Genomic DNA, 22,676 nt, shown 5'->3' on the forward strand with positions numbered 1-22,676 from the left:
TGTGTGTGTGTGTGTGTGTGTGTGTGTGTGTGTGTGTGTGTGTGTGTGTGTGTGTGTGTGTGTGTGTGTGTGTGTGTGTGTGTGTGTGTGGGTGGATGAGCAGAGTGACGTGTGTGTGGTACGCTGTTGCACTCTGGTGGTCTAACCAGGTCTTTCACCAGAGGAACTAGTCACAGACATTCAACTCTCTGACTTATACCTGCTCAACGTCTGGTGTGAAAAATCAAACTGTGTCTCTCGCGTCATCGTTGACGTATATATAAAAAAAAAACTTAATATCAATAACTTTTGTAAACAGTAGCTGGCATGAGTCAGATCTCTCTAGGTGATACGTCAAGAGTTACGCACAAGGAGATTAAGGAGAATTTTCTTGTCTAGGACTGATTTCATGCTTCCCTCACTGGAAAGTGCAAGAGCTGATATCGCGCACACACACACACACACACACACATGTACAAATAGAGTTTAACAAATCAACAACTCAGAGAGTACTCTTTTATTATAGAAAAATAGTGTGTATAAAAACAAATAAATTATGAACTCCAGCAGCTGCTTTGTATTTTTACCTCTTTTATAACACATGTCCATCTCCTCTTCATCCTTCACTCTCTCATCTCATGCACACACACACACACACACACACACACACACACACACACACACACACACACACACACACACACACACACACACACAGTCTGTTGCCTGTGTTGGTCTTTTCACAGCCTTTGAAGATCCAATCACATACAGTAGTTGTAAATTCAGTCCATAATCTCCTCTTCACCTGCCCCCCCACCCCACCCCGCCCCGCCCCAGTCAGTCCACCCGGCAGCTGGACCCGCAGAGTTCACCTCAGACCTCCGACTGTGACCTACTTCCCGTAGAACATCTCCATGAGCACCTCCTCTATGTTGACGCTGCCTATGACGGGTCTGAAGAAGAGCTGGGCGACCACCGGGGGGCTGATGGCCCTCAGCATGGACAGAGCGATCAGCAGCTTGGCGAACCGCGTCGTGTCCTCGCGGTGGATCAGCCTGACGTGCTCGTTCAGAGCCTGGTGCGCCTCGCGACGCAGAGACTGGATGTAGTGGAGACAGCGCAGACCCTCCAGGTCTGAGGGAGGAGGGGGGGGTCAGCATGAGGAGAGGGAGACGGAAGTCAGAGAGGGGAGAAAGTGAATGAGAGGCTACAGTAATGGATCAATATGAACTATAAAATGTGTTAAATGTTATTGACTAATGGCATCTTCATCCATTTCAATGATGCATAGTTGTTGACAGAACTCTCAGATCTCTGTCTTTAGATGCACGCACTGAATGTGTATCTCAAGTCAACACTTTACACAAACTAAACTTCTCACATGCACACAATAGTTGTTTGCACTTAGGTTATTGTGTGTCTCCTGTGTGCAGTAAGTTTGGTGCAGGTGTAGCTACAGGAGACCTACCTGGGTTGAACAGCACGGCTCCCTTCAGGTACGCGTACTCCTTGGTGCTGATATCCACACTCCAGCACTTCTTCAGGAAAGCTTTGATGGCTTCGATGTCTACCACGGACACCCCGGCCCCCCCGGCCCCGGCTGTCCCCCTGCTGCTCTGGCTGCCGGACACAGTGTCGCTCTGCCGCTCCGGTAAGCCGGTGAGGATGCGCTGCAGCATGCTGGGCTCCACGGTCTCCGTGGTCTCAAAGTCCACCCGGTCCTGCGCGAGCCCGAGCACGAGCAGCGGTGCCCAGCCGCTCCGGATCAGCATCAGCTGGTCGTCCTCCGGCAGCTCTCGAAAGCACGGCACGTTTTTCACGAAGCGCAGCGTCTTCACCAGAACCGCCGACGCGGCTTTGCAGGTGACCTGCGGGGAGCGGAGCACGCCGCGGCGCCGCGTGGAGCCGCACGAGCACGGCTGCTGCTGCCGGAGCTCCTGCAGCGAGGCTGGAGCGGAGGAGGAGGAGGAGGAGGAAGAGGAGGCAGTCTTATGGTACAAGTGTTGCAGTGTTTGTTGTTGTTGTTGTTGTTGTTGTTGATGTTGATGGTGTTGTTGCTCCTCAGCGCTCGCCAGGCTGTCACTCTTTAAGATGCTGTACAGGATGCTGCCGTTGCTGCGGCCGCTGGCTCCCCGGCAGCGGCAGCCGTCCAGCGTGGCCATGGCCGCTGGAGCTCCGCGCGTCCCACTGTCTCTTTGAAGCGCCGGAGGTCAGTGACACAGATAGCTCTGTTTTCTTAGCCCCTGATAGCCCCGATTGAAGGGCAGCACGTTTATATTAGCTCCCGTCTGTCCCTGCGCTCCCAGCGCTTGTTCAGACTCTGCGTATTCCGCCTCCCCAGGCTCAGGCACCTCCTCCTTCCCCACCTCCTCCTCCTCTCCCGTTCCCTCTATCTGAGACACACACACTCTCACACACACACACATCTTTAAAAACACACCTTTCACTGTTCTCACATATGAACTACATGCACAGCCCCATTAAAGATAATTTATGCAAGAAATCAGACAATTATAGAAAACAAGACAACAACTCTCTTCTGCTCAGGATAAGAAAGGCTCAAATTAAATATTAAATATGAGACATGTTCCACTTGATCTCAGAGTGTAAGTCTAACATACAGCACTGAAGTGAAGAGACTTGGTTAATTAAGCTGATAACTGTGAGAGTAAACGGGGGAAAAAGTAAGAGAGAGAGGCACAGACAGACGAGGGATCAGAGCCCGGTTCTATTCTCAGCATTACCTTGACTCTCTGGCAGCGTTGTTTATCAGACAGGAGCTGGTAAAAAATATAGGCCAGCGACAGATCTGAAGGCTTAATTATTTTAGGGACAATTTATATGATTTTCTATGAGAAAGAAGTAGGAAGAGCTGAGCTGTGAAGGCCAGCCTCCAACCTTGACTCGGACACACTGATATTGATTTAACCGTGAAAACAGGAGCTAGTGAATTATGATGTCATGATTCAATGCTCTCCTTGCCTCTGTCACTGAAGGAGGATGGGAAGCAGCACAGACAGAAGGGAAGAGGGGGGTAGGTGGGGGGGGGTCTATCAGTGAATGAGAGACTTTGGAAAGACAGGTCAGGATAAAGCAGATGAATTAGAGGTTTATCTTAATTGCTCCTAAGAGGGATCGCAGGTTAGGGTTGACTGCTACCAGAGAGGAAAGAGGAAATCAGAAGTGATTACAGATGAGTTTAACCAGAAACAAACGGAGGGAAGATGATGATATCAGGATGAGGAAAATTTTCGAGAATAATGCAAAAGTTTTTGAGCCAATTTCCTGACTTTCGGTCCAAAGATTCAGCCAGCTCCGGCGCGGCTACCTAACAAATACCGTCACACTGTCAAACGAAGGTCCTCGTAGAAGGTTGTCTTTGGTGTAAAGAAAGGATGACATTGAGTGCATGGCAACATTAATGAAATAGCTGTGAGCAGGACATCAGTGTCCCCTGCTCTCTTTTGCTGAAGGACGCGGCTATGAATGGAGGCAGGATGAAAAACATTTGCAGTAGTGTTACAACATTGTTCAGAGGCCAAATGTCTTTGTATTGATTTAGCTGAGAGAGAAAACAGAGAGATTTTTCACATGTTTATATCAAGGACAGCGTGGGATAAACAGCCTTCACTCAGCCTGTCTCTTCTTCTGCTCAAGGCCCAGCCAGTGCAGGTTATAAAAATCCTTCCGTCTCAAGGAGAGATTACATTATGTCTTGTTGCAAAAGCACAGAGTTGAAAAGACAGCCACAGTGCTCTGTCACTCTTTGTCTCCTTCATGGGCCCTCCTTTCTCTTCCTTTGTTTATTTATCAAATTTGCACAAAGTGTTCTTAAGTAGCTCTAGCTCGCCATCATCTTCCCCTGTGACAGAGCAAAGGAAACATGTTTTTGGGTATGTATTTATTCAAAATCTTTGACGCCCAGCTCACAGTCTGCAGCAATACATCGCTCTGACCGATGCAACTTTTAGTTTAAAATCAAAAATGGTCCAAATTAAAAAGGCCATCACAAACACTCACTGAGCAGCTATTTAGTCAGTGAGTTTATTGTTTATAATGCAGCCAGACAAACTATAATGTTGATTTCTTAGGGATAGTTCAACATTTTGCCAAATTCCCCTATTGCCATAATCCCTATAGTCACAGCAGTAGGTTCATTACCTTTAATTATCGGTGCATGTTGTTTTGAGATCCACGGGGCAGAGACGTGAGCTGCTCAGTGAACACAATGGAGGTGAACGGTACAGGTCCCCTGTCCCTCATCAAACTCATCAAATACACAATCCAACAACTCTAAAACTCTCTGGTGGACAAGTTGTGACCTGCACATTCACCACGCTATGAAATAATAATGTAACATTACGAGATTGAGTTGTTTTTGAGGCAAATGCAGCCGGAACTACTTTCCAGACATGGTGATTTCAAAAGCGCAAGTAGTTCTGAGTATTTGTTTCATGTGTTGTAATGTTACATAATTATACATGATTATTTCATAGCCTGGTGAATGTGCAGGTCACAACAAGAACGTTTTGTAGTTGTTGGATTGTGTATATAATGGGTTTGATGAGGGACAGAGGACCTGTACCGTTCACCTCCATTGTGTTAATTAAAGGTAATGAACCTACTGCTATGACTATAGGGATTATGGCAATAGGCAAATTTGCCAAAAATGTTGAACTATCCCTTTAATAATCTCATTTTTAAAAAAGTCCATAGGTACAAGTTAGTAACAAGTCAGGAAAAGCCGAAAAAAAGCAACTACTTTTTTTTATCATTGTTAGCTAATTCTTGCAACGTACAGATTTTCTTCACCCGTTGATGCAGCAGCAGCCATCTTGGATCGCAGGTTCGGTGTCACTGTAGGTCGTCCGAGTGTCCTAGTTGGAAACATAACCTTTTTCTGACAACATAATCGACTGAGAAGTAAAGAAATCCAATTTCAGATTATCCGCACCAACAGTCTGTGTAAAGAAGAGGAGGAGGAGGCTGGGATGGATTTACTAATATTAATCAGTATTGTTTATTTTAATCCATGTCCACTCTACAACTGTAACTGTGTGTTTATTACTGTAACCATGACAACAAAGGCCGTCTATCCTTGGACAACAAAGATGTTCCTTTGTCTATAACTAATCAAACTATTATCAAACCACATTGTTGATCACTTAGCCTACTTTGTATTGTCGTTATGACAACAACTCTCTCTATGCGCCATAATCCAAGGGTAGGGTGCTTTAAATTGGGCTTGTATTCGGCTGGATGCGGTATCTTTTGTAGCTACACAAGATGAGTGGCACAGTAAAGATGGTCTCTTTGCCTGGTGTTCAGTCTGCTGACGCCTTTATCTCACTGCAACTGGTCTGTCTTGTTAGAAAACCACACAGTGTTTTAATAGCTTAACTGTTCTTAACATGTTTGCATTAGCTGTAACTTAATAGGACCTGTGTTAATCAGCTTGTATCTGCTGCCGCTGTTGTCATGTCGTTCACATCGATGGCACCTGGTTTTACGTCTTGTGAAGAAACAGTTAAAGTCTGGCTTTTATACACTCGCATCACAAACAGTAATATTCCCCATCTCACTGAATCACAGAGCACAAGGATGCTGCAATCAGTGAGATAAAATGAGATGTGCTGCATGTCGTGAATTGTTTATTATCGATCCCTCTGAATCCACAGCATGGCAGACTCCGCACTAAATGTCTATTATGGAAATAATGCAGTGCATTATTGAAAATCTAATGAAGAGAATAAATTGAAGGTTAAAACTGGATGAAGAGATTTTAATAATACTTAATTGAAATGTCTAGCTTTTTCTGGCGTTGGAGGTTTCACTTTAACATGAAAAATATCAACTCATTGCTTAAAAAAAGAAAAGAAAAAAGTTTGTTTCAGAAAGCTGTACCTAAACCTTCAAATAAAGTAGGCATAGTCATGATATTACCTTCCAAAGTCCAATTTGTTGTTAATTTTCTGTGTTATGGAGCAGACTCTTTGCCTGGCGCTCTGCCTGCTGGTCCGAAGCCCAGTGTAAAACGGCTCTGCATGGGAAGGCCTTTTCACAGCCTTATCACATGTCTTCAGGGATATGACCACTGCTTCTCACAAAGCACAGTCAATGTTTCTGTTTGTCTGTAACCAGTTAACCAGCATATTCCAGTTTTACTGACTCAGTCTGACCACGTCTACAGTAAATCACTAAACTATTCCACTTCAAGACGGACCACAAGAGTTTGAAAAATAAAAAAATCCAACAGAAAAGCGAACTGTCAAATAAGATTATTTGCCCATGTGTATGTGCATGCACACAACACCGTCTGTGATCCGTACCTCTGCAACAAATTGCTATGACACCCAGACAGTCGGAGTCAGACTGCATCTGCCATGCTGCTACAACTGTGTGTCTGAAATTTAGAGCAAGGTCAGAACGAGAAAAAAGAAAGCTACTGTGGCAAAGGGCATGGGAATGTGAGAGCAACACGCAGAAATCAAAAGTGGGAAGGAAAAGATAAAGAAAAGTTCAAAGCTTCAATTCTCCCTTTTCAAAGAGCAAAAAATTGTCTCAGTAGCCATTACCATTTCTCACTGGTGACCCCTCGGATGAACCGACTGCAGGAGAGACAAAGTTCTTGTAATAATGTTCAGTCTTCTGCTACGACTAATACTTTGAAACTCTGAACTTTTTTTTTTTTAATAAGTGAAGATTGCTCAAGTGAATACACACAGTATTTTCAATAAGCGAGTATTGTTATGTACTTTTGCAACAGTGAGCATTTCCTGAAGGCTGATCACACTAAATGAAATTCTGAGGTTGCCGTGACCCACGAAGACAGCTCTTTGGCAGATTCAGCCGAGTCGTCCTTGAAGCATAAGTGTGAAGAAAAACACAAGGTTTTTTACCAAACACTTGGGGCTTAGATACCCACAGACACTCCAAGACAGGTCTGAGAAACTTAAGAGGACAACTTTGTATGATTCAAGGCTTTGCATTAAATGGCTCCGCTGGAAAAGTCTTGTACTGCATTGTTTGTTGATTTGTTGGGCGCTCTTCTGGCGGTTGCTATAGTGACTGCCTCCATTTTCTCTCTGTGGCTGCTCACATAAAGGACTGTGTCCTTGTCTCCATAATAGTTACAAATTGAATACTGCACTTTCCAAGGACTCATGTCACCAACTTACAGCGGAGTGAAAGTGTGTGTGTGTGCGTGTGCGCCTGTGTGTGTGTGTGTGTGTGTGTGTGTGTGTGTGTGTGTGTGTGTGTGTGTGTGTGTGTGTGTCAGAGAGGAAGAAAGAAGATAGGTTTGCTTTCGATGTGCTGGATTAAAAAATAAGGTAAAGAAGCACTTGTTTTTTTTCTCTTTTTTGTCTTCATTTTTTTTTGTAAATCCCGAGAGTACAAACAAGATAATAATGCAGTTAGAGAAAGAGAGAAAATACTGAAATAAATGCAAAAACCAAAAAATGTGAAAAGACACACACACACACACACATTATCCAAACAATGATCATATTAGAAATCTCAGTCGTCTATTTTCCTAATGTCTCGTCTGCTGTGTGAAGTGATCACTGTGAGTCTTTGTAAGTCATATCGTTTCACATTCGAGAGCGAGTCCCTGTATTATTCTACATTTTTGTAACTTAATCCACTCGTCAAAAATCTTCAGACCTCTCTGCCGTGTTTCAGTTAGTCAGCCTAAATCCCTCTGGCTCCTCCTGAGTTATAAATCTTTAAACTCAGCTCGAGTGTGTGTGTGTGTGTGTGTGTGTGTGTGTGTGTGTGTGTGTGTGTGTGTGTGTGTGTGTGTGTGTGTGTGTGTGTGTGTGTGTGTGTGTGTTCGGCTTCTGCTGGGCACTATTTTCAGTTGTGGATTTATACAATATTTTTATTCCCACGAGTATAAAATGCACACGGTTTAAATTAACTACAGGGGCAATAATACAGGTCAGAGCAGGGGTCATGGCAGCTTTTAAGCATTGGGGGTAAACATAGAAATACAACCAGTGCTGCCCTATAAGATGTTAAAGGGATAGTTCAACATTTTGGCAAATTGGCCCATTGCCATAATCCCTATAGTTTTAGGAGTAGGTGCACATCAGCTGTTTTGCATGAATTTACCTCTAAAACAACTCTGTCTTGTAACGTTCTGTTATTATCTCATAGCGTGGTGAATGTGCAGGTCACAACTTGTCCACCAGAGCGTTTTGGAGTTGTTGGGTTGTGTATTTGATGAGTTTGATGAGGAAAACCAAGAAATCCCTTGAGCCTCCATAGCGTAGCGCTGAGCAGCTCGCGACTCTGCTCCGCCGTTCTAAAAATAGCTTGCACTGACAAATATAAGTAACAAACCTATTGCTACTGTTATGACTATAGGGATTATGGCAATGGGCCAATTTGCCAAAATGTTGAACTATCCCTTTAATAAGTATGTTATTTTTCAGTAGTTAATCTCTTAGACTGCCACCTATGTAAATTACTAATCATATTTGTTGTATTAAGGACATTTATTTGGGTTTACACACATTGTATTTTCTTCACAGCCCAATGCACAGTCACAATGCACAGTCATTTGAAAAATCTTCAGGCCTAAATTATGGACACATGGTGATGAATGTTAAGTGTGAGTGAGACACGAGCCATTGCACAATTGGTGTAAACATTTGTATTGATTAAAACAGAGACATGCCAGGTCTGTCAGATTGAATCATATCCTGTATAAATACCTTTAAACCCTCGGAGATGAACGGGTGATGTGGGGAGTTGTGTAAATTAGATCCACTTGGGCTGATTCTAACCAAGCATAGAAACGTCTAATAATGCACCATAATATTCCCAAGTCAAATATTTTTAATAAAAAATGTGAACCAGTCTGTGTTGTGTTTCCTTCAGTGTGTATGTGCTGTTACAGAGATGCTGTATTATCTGGGTTAAATGGACAGATCCATGAACCTCACATGTTTGTAACACTGAACTTGTGATGATACCAGGTGGGAAACCTTGTATCTGCTCAAATTTCTTTCTTCAGTATCACATTTACAAGTGTGTTGTAGGTTGTATGGAGCAGCAACAGCATCGGTTAGTGCAACAGCTCCATGTCACAATGAGCGTCTCTTTTAATGAACACAGTACAGCTCATTGTTTATGTCAGCTGTCAGCCTCTCACTGCATATAGCTAAATGGCACACATACACACACTCGTGACATGATGGTCCATAGTTTGTTTCTATTCATGTAGCAGTTTTTAAGGTCAAGGTTATGCAGTGTACAACAAACAACGCAGCAGATACTGTATGTTGGCTTTTACTGGTACAGATTATTGCTGGGTTGTGTTCTTACTGTATGTGTCATGACAGTTATGCTGCATGATGCCATGTTTTGTTTTAATTTGCATGGTGTCAGTAGTGGTTTGTATGATTGGATGTCGGTTAGAGGATATGGTTCTTAGGCTTTGTGGTAGATGACTGAAAACACCAGTTGAGGATTAGTTGAGAGGACTTTTAGTTTTTAAAAGTCTTTAAAAAGAAAATCTTTAATATTAGGGTAGGAGCTCAGAGGTTTTGGGAACACAGCCCAGATCATGTCAGAAACTCAGATCAGATTGGTTTAAGAAGCTTGGAGGCACATAAAATGTGGAAGATGTAAGAATATCCTCAATGTTGGTGGTGGCTCAGTCACACAGTCGCTGTCATTGGTTGTTTGTGAGGAGAAGAACGGACTCTGAGGGCCAAGGCCACTCATACTGTATCTACCGTATGTTCAATGGAAACTGCATTTTATCCTGCACGTATGTTCACTAAGAGGAATTTTTTTTACCTATAAGTAGTAATGAGTGTGTGATACCAACGCTTGTTTCACTCTGCTTAAGATTAAAATGATGCAATCATTGAGCTGAACCGTACGGCTGGAGCTTCACATTTTCTTTTTTTTTTGGCTTTGCAGCTTAAATGCTCAAGTGATGTATAAATATATATAAACTGTATATGCAGTCTGGTTGGATCATAACAGTTTTGGAAATATGGCAGTGTTTTTAAAGTATATATTTTCGGGGGGCTTTTTCATGCCTTTATTTGATAGTATAGCCGAGAGAGACAGGAAATGGGGAGGCAGAGAGAGGGGGAATGCCATGCAGGAAAGGGCTGTCTGATGCGGGATTCAAACCGGGGCCACCTGCATGAGGACTATAGTCTCAACACATGGGGCGCCTGCTTAACCTACTGCGCCACTATGGCATTGTTGACTGGGGTTGAGGCTGTAAACAATGGGCTGCTATAGAGCTGGAGAGAATGGGCTGAGCTGGGTGTTACTGTAAAAATATTGATTATAGCAGCTTTAATATGATAATGATATGCATGGAAATATTCAAATCAGGGGCACACACACACACAGTCAGATTAACAGAATTAAAGATAACTCATCCCATCACATGCACAAATACAGCGGGCTACAACAGACTGTCGATAACATGAGGGAGCGAGCGGGAGGCAGCGCAGAGGTGGAACACTGCAGTTGTAATGTCCTTGTTGTGGATAAATTGTGTGTTGAACATATGCCACTGGGACATGAAATAATTAGCCAAGGTTGAGTAGGACCCTGGTGGTGGTGGTGGTGGTGGTGGTGGTGGTTTTTAGTGAGAGAGAGGGATGGAGGGGGGGGGGGTTAACATGTAGGAAGGAGGAGGGAAGAGAGGCTGCCAAGGTCAAACCCACTAGGGTGTATGTGCTGCCGTATCCGTACAGCAGAGCGTTGCCCCGGTGCCACTTCATCCAATCTCCTCGCTGTTTAAAAACCCATCTTCACTTCGATGACACACATCTTCATTCCCGTTATCTCGCTATCCCTGCAAGTCACAAAGGATTTACTCAACGGCCGTGCTGTAAAAAATACATTTAGACATAACAACGATTAAAATGCAGATTGCCTCACCTGACTCCTGGATGCATTTTCCATTTATGTGCATTCATTTCTCTTTTCCTCGCTTGCTCTTGCTCTTCCCCTCCATCTCTGTTCATCCTTGCTGATCTATTAACCTTATCCAAATACGTGTCACACAATGACATAACGCTCCTTTTTCATATGTATAGGCGTTACTGAAAACACATGTGAGAGACACTGGTGCATTTCAGTGTCTGCGTGATGTGCGGCGAGGCTGCTGAGTGAAATATGGAGTAGTGTAGCTATAGAGGAATAATTTATGTCCCTCCTGTCTCATTCTTTATTGGTCTCACTGTGACTACAGTATGAATATTTTTGCCTTACAGCATATCGAGGACAGGGTCATGTTTGCATAAGGAGGTAAATTATGACACTAATAACAATGTTGGCATGACAAGATGAGACGTGGGCGGGGGCGACGGTGAAGGGGTGAGGAGAGGGAAACGGGGAGAAAGGTGAAAGTTGAGGTGATGAGGTGAAAGACATGAGTGGGTGAAACATGTTTGGAATAAAAATGAAAGAATTTGACAGATTGTCCATTTTTTTAATTCATATCTGTTGTTTTTTTAGTTTAGTTTTCTTTTAGTAAAATTCTCAGTATTTAGTTGAAATGGTGCAAGATGATTTAGTAAGATTTGTTTCATTGAGACTTCCACGCCTTTCAGGAAGTAAAACATTTTCAGACTGTTAGTGATTAGCCTGCAGGCTAATGAGTCATTGTGTCTGGCTTTGCTTTGTTTGCTGCTGCAGCGCTTCCTATATTTTATTATGCCAAACTGAAGGTCCTGGAGTTGTGGAAATCATGATCTTAAACTTTAGAAACCACTTCCAGATCATTGTTTTGTTGTACTTCTACTCCACCACCTTTCTTCATGTATTTTTTCTGATGGTTGTAGTTGCCTTTTTTTTTTTTTTTACATGCAATAAATACCAATGTTTTTGGCACTGGAGTTGTATCCATAACACAGGAAGATTTTGGTGGGAATCTGCTTTGTCACAATCACACAGACAGATTCCTAAACATCTACTCCTGCAATAGATGGTTTGATCCAGCATAAATGTTCTAAATACTTAATATACTATATATATTATATATACTTTATACTTTACTGCACAGTTTCACCTTGAGTTGACTTGTTTTGGATGAATAAAACTTGAGAAAAGTGTGTAGTTTTTATGTAGGCCTACTGTGTCTGAATAAGGGGGTTAAAAGGTTATGGTTGATGATGCTTTGTGTTTTCCCTTTTATCAGCAAATCCCATGAAAAGACTGAGACAAACAATGAAGCTGCTCTCTGATAACCTCTCAAGTCCATGTGTTCCTTACCACTTACCACTTATAGTTTCCTCATTCAAACAGTAAAGTAAACTACGGTGGCCCTGAGAGCTCATTACAGCGCATCTTTAGAAAACGGGTGCAATCAGACAAAACAAACAAGTGTTTCCAGGGGTCTTGAAAGAGTGACAAGCACGGTTGTTGTTCACAGAGAGGGCGGGAGGCGACCTGCAGCGGAGGGCCACGTTTCAGACGACGAGGACTCCGCTTGTGATCCACGCTGCAACAGGTGAGACGTCTGGACCCAACTTTTTTTATTGCAATATTTACAGCATGTTTATGTGAATTATATATTTATTTATTTATTTATGTATCTCTCAATGCAGTCTGTTGAGCTCTCAGGGCCACCGTAGTCGTATAGTAAACACTGCATTTATTGGGGTCTATTTTCAGCTCTAGATTTGGTTTGCCAGCAAATATTTATGGCAGAAGGATGTGAGACTGATTAAAAATAAACCACAGAGGCCGCGTTCATCACAATGAGGTAATGTCTCAGCCTGGAAAATAGTTTCGCTTCACTTAATTTCTATTATTTAGGTAGAACTAAGCATCGGACTTAAGTTTAAATGCAAACATAAATAAGAAACAGGCAGATTACTGTATTTCATCCTGGTTCATAAGGCCGATATCGTGTTCTCTAAAATAGGACCAACACAGTCCACTTGTGTTGCTCTGAACTGTATTTAGCTCAGCTCAGCAGCAGTGACACTGTCAGGACTGGAAGTTGTCGCTAAATGAAGAACCACAGGGCAGGAAGCACCGGTGTCTGCACAATGTGACCAGCCTCATTCAATCCATCACCATCCTGTCTACCAGAGCCTGTTAGAGGCCATGTTACTGTACGTACTAATGGTTTTCAGGACCACTTTTGCAACTTGAGTGACATATAAGCAACTGTGACTGATAAGAAAATTGTATGTAAAAGTTGCTTCAATAATTCTCTTCACCTCATTTTGAACAATGGATGATTATTGGTCAGAGGAGTTTTCTGGATTAGCGCTGGCTGGACGGCCGACCGTGTTAGACTCTAACATCCAATGTCCTCAGCTGGTGTGGCTTGAACCAGTGAGGAAATGCGTTTGTTCTTATTGTCACAATGTGAAGTGGAGACTGCACCAGTGGACGCATCAATCGAGCCCTTGTCAACAGAGATCCTACTATATTGCCTTCATGATGACCCCTTATTACTGTGTGCCGCTATAGCTTGTTTACACTGAGCCAAATGAAGCCGACATAATGTACCCGACCTCTCCCAGTGGCACGAGGTGTAACACGACGACGACAGCGCTGTCATCTGTCTCGTCCTGACCTCTGCTGCTGGTGTAAAGCCAAAGAAACAATGTCCAACCCATCAGTGTTCCCATTTTTCATATAGACCAACCAGGTGGAACAAAGGCGCAACATCATTTCCACTTGAATCGGTTTCATCTGCTACTTCAGTAGGATTCATGTTCACATGTTCTCTCCTCTATTTCCTGCCTTAACTTTGCATATTAAGGAGTATGGGACCACAGGTCAAAAACAGGTCACATTTTGCTTAGCTGTGCATTGTTATGTTGTAAGCACCAAGTCTAAACAAAGCATCGGTGCCAGAGGTTTTAAAGTGTGTCACATTTGACCCTTATTAATCTAATAGATTCTTTAGTTACAACAGGTTCTTTGTGTGACATCTCCTTCCTTTCTACCCTTTAAGTTCATCCATTGACTTTCCCTAACTGGAGAAATTGCTTTAGCACATCATTCTGCCTTCTCTTCACTGTTTATTTGTACCAGTGTAATTTCCCTCTCTTTTCAGGGTGTTGCTTGACAAATATATTTGCTTTTGCCAAGGCCAAGGCCTCCACTAAATGCCTGTTGAGCTTGTTGAACTTCCTGTTTATAGAAGGCACTCTTTTTTTTTTTTTTTACTGCTGAACTACTGTACCTTGGCAGGCAGCATAGGTCGTATTCGGGTCTTCAGTCGCTATATTTCAAGACTTTCAACTAGAAATTTATTTCAAAGAACATATACAATGCACAGATTTTCACAAAAAAAAAAATCTTTCGAAATAATGAAGTGAAACAGTCAAGGTTGGACTACCTGGCAGACAACCAACCCAGACTCCGATGAGGCCAAGTTCATTGGGTAGCAATTATTATGTGAATATTTCTTTTACTGCAAACTTACTGTTGGATGATGAACAGCAAGCATCGGGGTCTCAAAGTGACACCATAAAGTTTGCAGTGTTTTCTACAGGAGCACCAATATGATTTGGTATTATCTAGTATATTTTGAAGCCAAAGTAAATATATTGCCACTAACTGAATTATCACTCATCAAAACATAGACGTTGTAATTGGAAGACAGAGGAGGCCAGTAGCTCATTGTTTCCCTGTGGCCCTCAGGCTGTTTTATCCGGCCCTGTCACTAGGTAAAACACCACAGTGGTACCTCTTTATCTTCTACATGTCTTTAACACCCTGTTGTTATTAATTTCCCCTAATATCTTTTGAACGTTTTAAATATGTAATTGTCTTTGCTGCTTGGCTCCATGTGTGCCTCTGTTCATTCAGTATGTCAGCATATTGTCAGACAGTACACTGAACTTCACTTACATGAGAGCCAGCTGTTATTTCTAACTCACAAGTGTGATGTGATATACACAAACTTTTTGCATCAAAAGGAACACATCCTGTACATTTTTCCATTTTATTCAAGCCCATTAACCTTGAGCTTTCTGTGGAGGTATAAAGTACTAGAATTTTTTTTTCACAGCTTTTACATGAGGTGGTGAAAGACTGTTTGAAAGACAGTTTTTAACGGTGTGTAAATGTTGTGCTCTTGAACTCAAAACCCCTGATCTTTGAGGAAACGTGGCGATCAGTTCAACTCAGTTCAGATATTTATTGTTAGACAAGGAGAAATAAAATCTCCGTGCAGCAAGGTATTTATAAGAATTTACAAGAACTTAAAACAGTCAGACAGAAACATTAAAAGGACTGATAGCATTCATGCCAAACAGCTTCAAGTAAAAGGTCCATGTGATAAGCAAAAGCAAAACTGCGTTATAATAATAGATAAAAGACAAGATGTGTTTATTGCAGACTGGATGAAAGAAAACTTATTATCAGTTTGACCTAATTTCAGAAACCTGTATCTCTCTCTAGAGGGGCTGATATCAAATTCCTCATAGAGAGCGAGGATGTTGCACTTCTGCAGTGATGGATGTAGCTTTCCATCTGATTTGCCAGAAATGTCTGACACATGAGGCTGACGCTCAGGGTAGAAGGGTTAAGAATTAATCTTGTGGCTGGGATTGTACTGTATTGTTTGCCCTGTTGCACAAAATGCCAAATGAAAAATGAACAATGTAAATGGATTTGTAAAAGATAACACAAAATCTCCATAGAACTGGGTGTAAAATCAAACACATTTATAAAGATCTAGCAACAGACATAAGACTATTATTGAAGATGTATATCATATGAACTTAAAGAGTTAATTTTAATCAATAAAATCATATGAACAAAGTTTTGCCTCAACAGGACATACATTTACAAAAAAAAATCACAATCGCAAAATCATGTGGTCAAATGTCACTGATTAAATCTGCAAAAAATACAGTATAAACTCATAAAGAGGAGGAAACATTTGCTAGATTTTTCCAGTCAGTTGCCCTCCACATTCACGTGGGTACTGTTTGCTGTAATATATAGTCGAGCACTGCCACATTATGTTCCCTGGCTCTTTGAGCACCAGATCCTGCTGCCCTGCTGTCTCTCAAGGTCTTTCTCAGTCTGCTCTAGCTTAGCCAAGGTCACCCGCTCTGCTGCAGGCTCCCTGCAACCTTGAGTGGCTAACTGACCGGGAAATGTGTGTTCTCCCGTTCCACCACCTACATGTCTCAGTGTCAATCAGCCAGATACAGAGCAGGGCTGTCATTAAATGTTCCAGCACACTGCCACTTGGACATTAGGTCATTCCAGTAGATCTAACCTGAAAAAAAAACACACATTTTCTCAAGGGTTGGCTTCTGAACAAATGTTTAATTGAATTAAGTGCCTTGATACATACTGTATGTGTGTATGAGAGAAAGAGAGCATTTCATTTCTTAAAGCTTTGTATTAAATTGTGAATGGGAAAAAGTGTTTGCGAGGTAAAATAGAAAATATGAGTATGTGGCGTGTGTGTGTGTCTGTAAAGAACTCAAAGGATCTTGACCGATCAATAGGCCTTGATAAACTGTGCTGTGGGCACAAAGGAAGGAGAAACCATAAGTAAACGGTATATGACTGTTCCAATTAACAGCGCAACACGCAGTCGGGTCCGAAAAGTCTGGGACCACTTCCTCCAATGGAAAAGTGGTCCCAGACTTTTGGACCCTGTGAGCAAAAAGCTTTTTAAATAAAGGCAAGCCACAGAGCGCTACAGAGTATTAAAGCCACAATACTGAGAGTGTATCCAGGACCTTGGCTTTGATATGAAATCTTGTGGCCTTGCATCTACCGCCCTCCATGTTAAAAGCTCTTTGTGACAAGGAAATTACTTTATGAACCTCTGAAAGACACTCCAACACTTCACCCTCCCCGTTAGTTTCATAGCTAGACCATGAGAGAAGTGTGTTTTTTCCTTCTTCTTTTTTTTTAATCACTGCAGTTTGCCATTCGCTCCCTGCTCTTATTTCACGGCTTCTCCTTCAGTTTTTGTCTCGGACAAACTACTAGTAATTAAATTCAAAAATTCAATTTGCCTTTCTATGCATATTGTATTTGTGCTCAAATAGGTAAAAGTTAATGAAATATTCTTTAGTCTGGTACAAGGAGAGGTAAATAATTCGCCTTTTATGTGCAACATGGTAAACCTGAAGGTTTATGAATAAATATCCACAGGCTGTGTGTAAGAGACTGCAGTATGGAGCCCTCAGCCCTTTAAACAATTCTCAACCTCTGCTGGAACAAGAGGTCTGTTTTTCATTTTTCCAAGGTCTGCAGAAAACAGTTTGTTTGAATACGCTCACACTGCCGGGCCTGGCATTGGGTGAATGATATTTATATGTGAGTGTGTTTTTGTTTAGGTCTTAAAGGACTCGGTTCCTTTAACATGTAGCCTACCTGGAATGTTCAATCCGGATAGAGGCAGAAATACCAAACATGTGTCTCTGTGGCCTTGAGACTTCACAGGGCTCTGACTCAGTGCTCAGCTCGGTAAACACGGTTTCCTCCTGTGGCTTTCTGTTTGGACAGGAAACAAGGAAGCTGATCAAACACTGGCTCAGAAGGCCATGGCTGCATTGAGCTGGAATGGAGTCGCGGGACTTTCAAAGCACTTTAAATAGAGGGAAACGTGAAAAATAACATGTCGCATTTAGTGTGCGTCCCCTGGTTTACAGCCCTGTCGAGTGCCTCATTTGTGCTTGTGCAATATTTTCATTGAACGCATCATGCGGCGCAGATAGCCTTATCTCAAGTCTGTGTTTTGTTTACAAAGTAGAGGAAACGCTATCACAGACACAGTGTGAAATTTGGTGTTAATGCCCAGCTGCCTGCGTGCTACAGATTTATAACCCGGTCCTAATGACATCATAGATTAGGAGCAGCAGGACGGAGGCGATAGGAAGTGTTGGCTGGACGCACAGACAGTGAGGAGGAGGGCGAGCAGCAGAAAAGAGAGGAGCAGAGGGTGTGTGTCAAAGTCATCAGGGTTAATAAGTTCAGTGATAATGCTTCCCCCTTGTGACTGCTTATTAAACTGCACACGATGTGGGAAAAGCTTTAATGAGCACCATCGTTTTGAAGGAGCATAGGTATAACAAGCTTTATTATATTTTCATGAATAAAAAAACTGATTTAATACTTGGTGTTTTATACTATCTGTAAAAATGAGAGCTCAATCAATTGCATTGAGCTTTGTACTGTGCTTCTCAGCAGTATCGTCAATAGACACGACTACACTCTGAACATAACAATCCCTGTTTAAAGATGAACTCTCCACATGTTTCAAAAGGAATAATATAACTCTGCTTTGATTAATTATTGTTGTCTGATCTGGATTTTCCACAAAACAAGTTTAATTGCTTAATTAAAAATTCTTCACTTCACATTAAAATCACATCTTTTACATCTTCATCTCTGAAGTTTAACAGACTGGAAACAAGACGTCTCCTACTTCTGCTCAACTTTTTTCAAGCTGAATATTGAACTCGCCTTCCAAACCTGTAGGAATGCGACAAAACCAATGTGAACAAGTTAAATCCATATTTAAGGCTGAGCGCAGAGACCAGATGAATGTGAGGGAGAGAGAAAAAAAAGCCTTCTAGGGTCCATCTCTGAGCATCCATCATTCAACACCGTGAAGGTCAAACATCCAGGTTGAGTAACAAAAAGCAAAAACATATTTTTGATTAGACGTGAAACTTGCAGCGCGAGTTTATTCTGTAAACAACAAAAACTTTATTCCTTACATGATCTTGAACGTCACTTACACGATAGGGACACAATGTTCCCTTTTCAACAAACCACAGAGACATTTACAACAGTAACCACATAGTATAGTACGTATATGCATGTTAGAACGTATTAATGTATATTCTGATATAAGTGAAAAGGAGAGAGGGGCGGGGGTCAATTTTCAGTTCCTGTCTTCATTGTCCTTTGTGAAATAACCTAACATTCCCACAGACAAACAAAAATGCCAATTGCAATACTGAATATTACCTTTATGATACATAAATACAATACATCCTCAGGGTGAGTATTAGTTAAATAGAAAACATCCTCTCAGCTAATAGAAGAAGATGATAGAATAAAATGCATTTTCATCATATTCTGTGTCCTAACACAGAGGTTACTCCTCCTTATTCTCTGTGAGCTGCTCCTTGGATGATTCATTGGAGATCTGCAGTAAGGGAGTGCTGAGCTCACTTGACTGCATGTCACCAGCCACGCGCAGCAGGCAGCTCAGGACCATGTCCTTGGCCCGGCCTGCGTCCAGGTTCCCCTCCCGACTCAGCTTCAGAGTGATCTGGTCCAGGCTGGTCAGAACCAGCTCCGAGCCCAGCAGGGGGCAGATCGAGTGCGGATCAGAGTCTCTTTTCGCCATGTTCTCCATCATGTATTGCTGGTACAGGTCCAAGAGCTTCTCCTCCAGGTAGTGGTTTAGGAGCGAGTTGGAGAACGGCCCCTCACGTCCTTGGAACATAAAGCTCCGATCCCGGGCGCTCCCCACTCTCCAGCGACTGGAGCCTCCCCTCAGTAGATGCTGAAGCCCACCCTGTGGTATCTGCCCCGGGAGAGAGTCCTCCACGGCCGGGGGGACGTCACAGGACTGGAGGAAGGGGCCGGCGGGCTGGGCGTCGGGGCAAAGTTTGAGCTCGCCGTCATTCGCCAAGAGAGGCAGCACCTGGTCCCCCGCAATGTGGAGGTCGCTGTAGTTTTGGCAGATGCTCTGACAGCAGGAGGGAACCAAGAACGGGGACTCACCACCTGAGCAGACCTGAGCTGGGATCTCTATTTCTGCAGACATCTGCCGGCCTGGATGATGGGCTCGCTGAAAATCCAAGGACTGCAGGGGAGAAATGTACAGCTCCTCTGAAGCACTTGTGTCGTCCATGCTACCAGTTGGCTCAGGGGAGCTGCGATGAACAGTTGGAGTTTGTCTAGTGGAGCCTGATATGAAGGTGGCAGGTGCTCTTGGCAGCCCACGATCGCGCTGGAGAGTCTTCGGGGATGGGAAGGAGTCCAGCTCCTCCAATTGTACGAAGGCCATGCTTAATAATCTCCCCTCACAAAGCATTCTGCAACAAAGACCCACATACTCAGAAGTTCAATTCGATCCTCTTTTTGATACAAGTGTATATATATTCAGCAGGCCTACGTACAGGAACGAGCAGGTGCACACTAACACTCTACCACAGCATTATAGCCACAGCCTGTTGGCAACGCTTGTCCCTAGATGGGCCTTTATGCAAATGCACAAAACTCAATGACAAGCTCAAGAACACTCATGACTATACGAATGACTGCTCTTTAAAAGCTGTTTCAGCTGGAGTTTGAAGTTATCCTACGTACAATGCATTCAGAACTTATTCAGAACCCCTTCAATTTTTAAAGCCTTATGCTTACGATACAAAATGTTTCTTGCATCAGTCCACACTTATACCTTGTAATGACTGGTTAAACACAGAATTAGATTTTATTTCGTTTTTAAGAAGTTTCTCCTCCCTCCACACGAGATCTCTGTAGCTCGTGTGGAGGGAGGAGAAAGGACCTAGGTTCATGAGTAAAACTATTTGTACACACCAAAGCAGAAATATGCATACACATGTTTTTTAAGTCAGTCATTAAAAGGCTGTACATACTGTATATGCATTGTTCTGCTTTACACATCTCGGTCGTTTAGAAATAATAATAAATAGGAGGCAAAAACCTGTATCAATTACAATCAGTCCCGTTTTACTCTGAACTTCATTTATTGGGACTAGAAACAGTGACAAACTCTGTGGTGTTGGTTGTGTTGTTTTGTGTTTTCAGTTCACTGTAATTGTGTGTTTAACGGCATATGCAGAGCCTTCGTGGACACACACACACACACACACACACACACACCATTCATTCATTTGGCCGCTGGTCGTGTTTCACTGTTTTTCCATGTAAGAATTATGGAGGCCACTGTGCTCTTGGGAACCTTCAGCGCCACAGAGACTCTTTTGTTGCCTTCCCCAGATATGTCCCTCGACACAATCCTGTCTCTGCAGCCAGTTGTTTCGACCTCATTACCTGTTTTTTTGTTCTGATACACATTGTCAGCTATCAGACCCGATGTAGACGGGCGAGTGCCTCTCCAAGGAATGTCAAATCAATTGCACTTACCACAGGAACATTTCAATCCAAGTGTCTGAACATTCATGTCAGTGGTTTATTTCAATATGTCCTTTTTAATAAATGTGCAAAAAATAGAAGTAAGATTAGATTTTAGCTTTGTCACCATCAGGTCTTCAGTGTAGAAGGCAGCAAAACAAAATGTACAGAAAGTGAGGGGGTCTGAATACTTTCTGAATGCACCATTTGAACAACTTTCAGTCCAGGAAATCAGAGAGAGAGTCGACATGTTGATTCCTCAAACAGAAAATAAACATCAGTCCAAAAGAGGATATTTACAAAGACACCCTTACTCATTGAGACGTGAATAAAACAAACACCAACCTACCTTGAACCGGATTCAATTTCTCTGAATGAGTTGCACGCTCGCTTGATTTTAGGAGCCAAATGTCCTTCCACAGTCTTTATCACAGCAGAGGAAAGTACTTCTTATTGCCCTTCATTGTCTATTAATGCAAACCCACCAAATGTTTGTACCACAGTGTTTAAAACGTAAGTCTGTATGGAGAGCTGTGTGTGAGAGGAGGTTGTTTTATGCCAACCAAAGAGGAAGTGGGAACGTCAGATTCTTCATCAGGTGTTGTTACAGGTGTTTTTCTTTGGAAGGTTTTTCGAGCTATACAAAGAAACCACAAGTTATGTTTCTCTGTAAAAGACAACAGCTGTACGATCGAGTTCAATTAAAAGCAGAAAAGAAAGTCAGATTTCATCTCATCGAACTATCAGTAACCCAGAAAGTGCAGCAGCAGTAGCTGATTCCTGTTTTTGTTTTTTATGTTGGCTCACAGTCACACCGCAGGTTCTCAGTGGCCTCTTTGTTAAATCTGCAGGTTTGTGGTGGAATAACTGTGCAGAGCTTAAACTTAACTCCCTCTGTTGCCCGTCCCTGCAGCCCAAAGCAGAAGTGTGACTTCATGCTCAGTTATGTATGACACCCAAGTCACCACTTCCTCTTCAGCATGTTAGAAAGTTTAAATTTGTCCTTAAATTATGTGTTCTTGATTTAAGCCCCTCTGGCATATGAACTCATTTTGAATCTGATTTTTTAAACAGGTATGAATCAGTGATCAGGTGAAAGTGAGAAGGAACTTGCAGGCTATCTTAATGGCCAGATGAAAGCACCTCGTCTGTGTATATGAGACTCTTGTATGGAGACTTCCTCCGCTTGTGCCAGGGAAGACCGACAAAAGACGCACGTGAAACTGGAGAGAACGTGTTCTATTATTGACGAACGTAGGAATCCTAGACATGAATCAACACCACATAACTTCTTCGGCATGTGTTGAGTCATATGTAGCACATTATATAACTCGTATAGGTCACACTGTTTAAATGGGATTTCATATTTGGACCCACAACCCTGAACAGAGATACTCACCACTACTTTTTACCACATTTATTTTAAGTTAAAATGACCAGTTTGGGTTTTTTTTCCCCCAACACATTTATAATTAGGTGCAGTCTAAAAACTACAGGCCCATAGTTTTAGATTGTTTGCTCTATTTCTTATTTTGTCCTCTGAAGTCATCCATGAGTCAGGATAGGCTATCTGACACAAGGGGGGTAGTGATGGCAGT

The 22,676-nt window shown here is 42.5% G+C and overlaps 2 protein-coding genes across 2 annotated transcripts; both read right to left on the bottom strand.

Moving 5' to 3' along the window:
- Nucleotides 1–481: 481 nt before the first annotated feature.
- Nucleotides 482–2,327, bottom strand: nr0b1 (nuclear receptor subfamily 0, group B, member 1). The gene is made up of 2 exons (XM_085765567.1): nt 1,448–2,327; nt 482–1,113 (listed from the first exon to the last, which is right to left on the bottom strand). The coding sequence occupies exons 1-2, from the start codon at nt 2,139–2,141 to the stop codon at nt 872–874; spliced, it is 936 nt and encodes a 311-aa protein (XP_085621693.1). The 5' UTR covers nt 2,142–2,327; the 3' UTR covers nt 482–871.
- Nucleotides 2,328–18,365: 16,038 nt separating this feature from the next.
- LOC146965264 (TLR adapter interacting with SLC15A4 on the lysosome) lies at nt 18,366–21,675 on the bottom strand. Its single transcript, XM_085764912.1, has 2 exons — nt 21,428–21,675; nt 18,366–20,015 (listed from the first exon to the last, which is right to left on the bottom strand). Exon 2 carries the CDS (start codon nt 20,012–20,014, stop codon nt 19,067–19,069), a length of 948 nt encoding a protein of 315 aa, XP_085621038.1. The 5' UTR covers nt 20,015; nt 21,428–21,675; the 3' UTR covers nt 18,366–19,066.
- Nucleotides 21,676–22,676: the final 1,001 nt, after the last annotated feature.

Source organism: Trachurus japonicus, chromosome 21 (assembly GCF_045865225.1).
Source record: "Trachurus japonicus isolate A0001 chromosome 21, Traja_1.0".
In the NCBI taxonomy this organism is placed as follows: Eukaryota; Metazoa; Chordata; class Actinopteri; order Carangiformes; family Carangidae; genus Trachurus; species Trachurus japonicus.

Bases quoted from the DNA above. Each gene is read 5' to 3' on its own strand.
- LOC146965264 (XM_085764912.1), bottom strand. From the start codon at position 20,014: ATGCTTTGTGAGGGGAGATTATTAAGCATGGCCTTCGTACAATTGGAG.
- nr0b1 (XM_085765567.1), bottom strand. From the start codon at position 2,141: ATGGCCACGCTGGACGGCTGCCGCTGCCGGGGAGCCAGCGGCCGCAGC. The intron at 1,114-1,447 runs GTAGGTCTCCTG...CTCCTCCCTCAG, and splicing joins AGCCGTGCTGTTCAACCCAG to ACCTGGAGGGTCTGCGCTGT.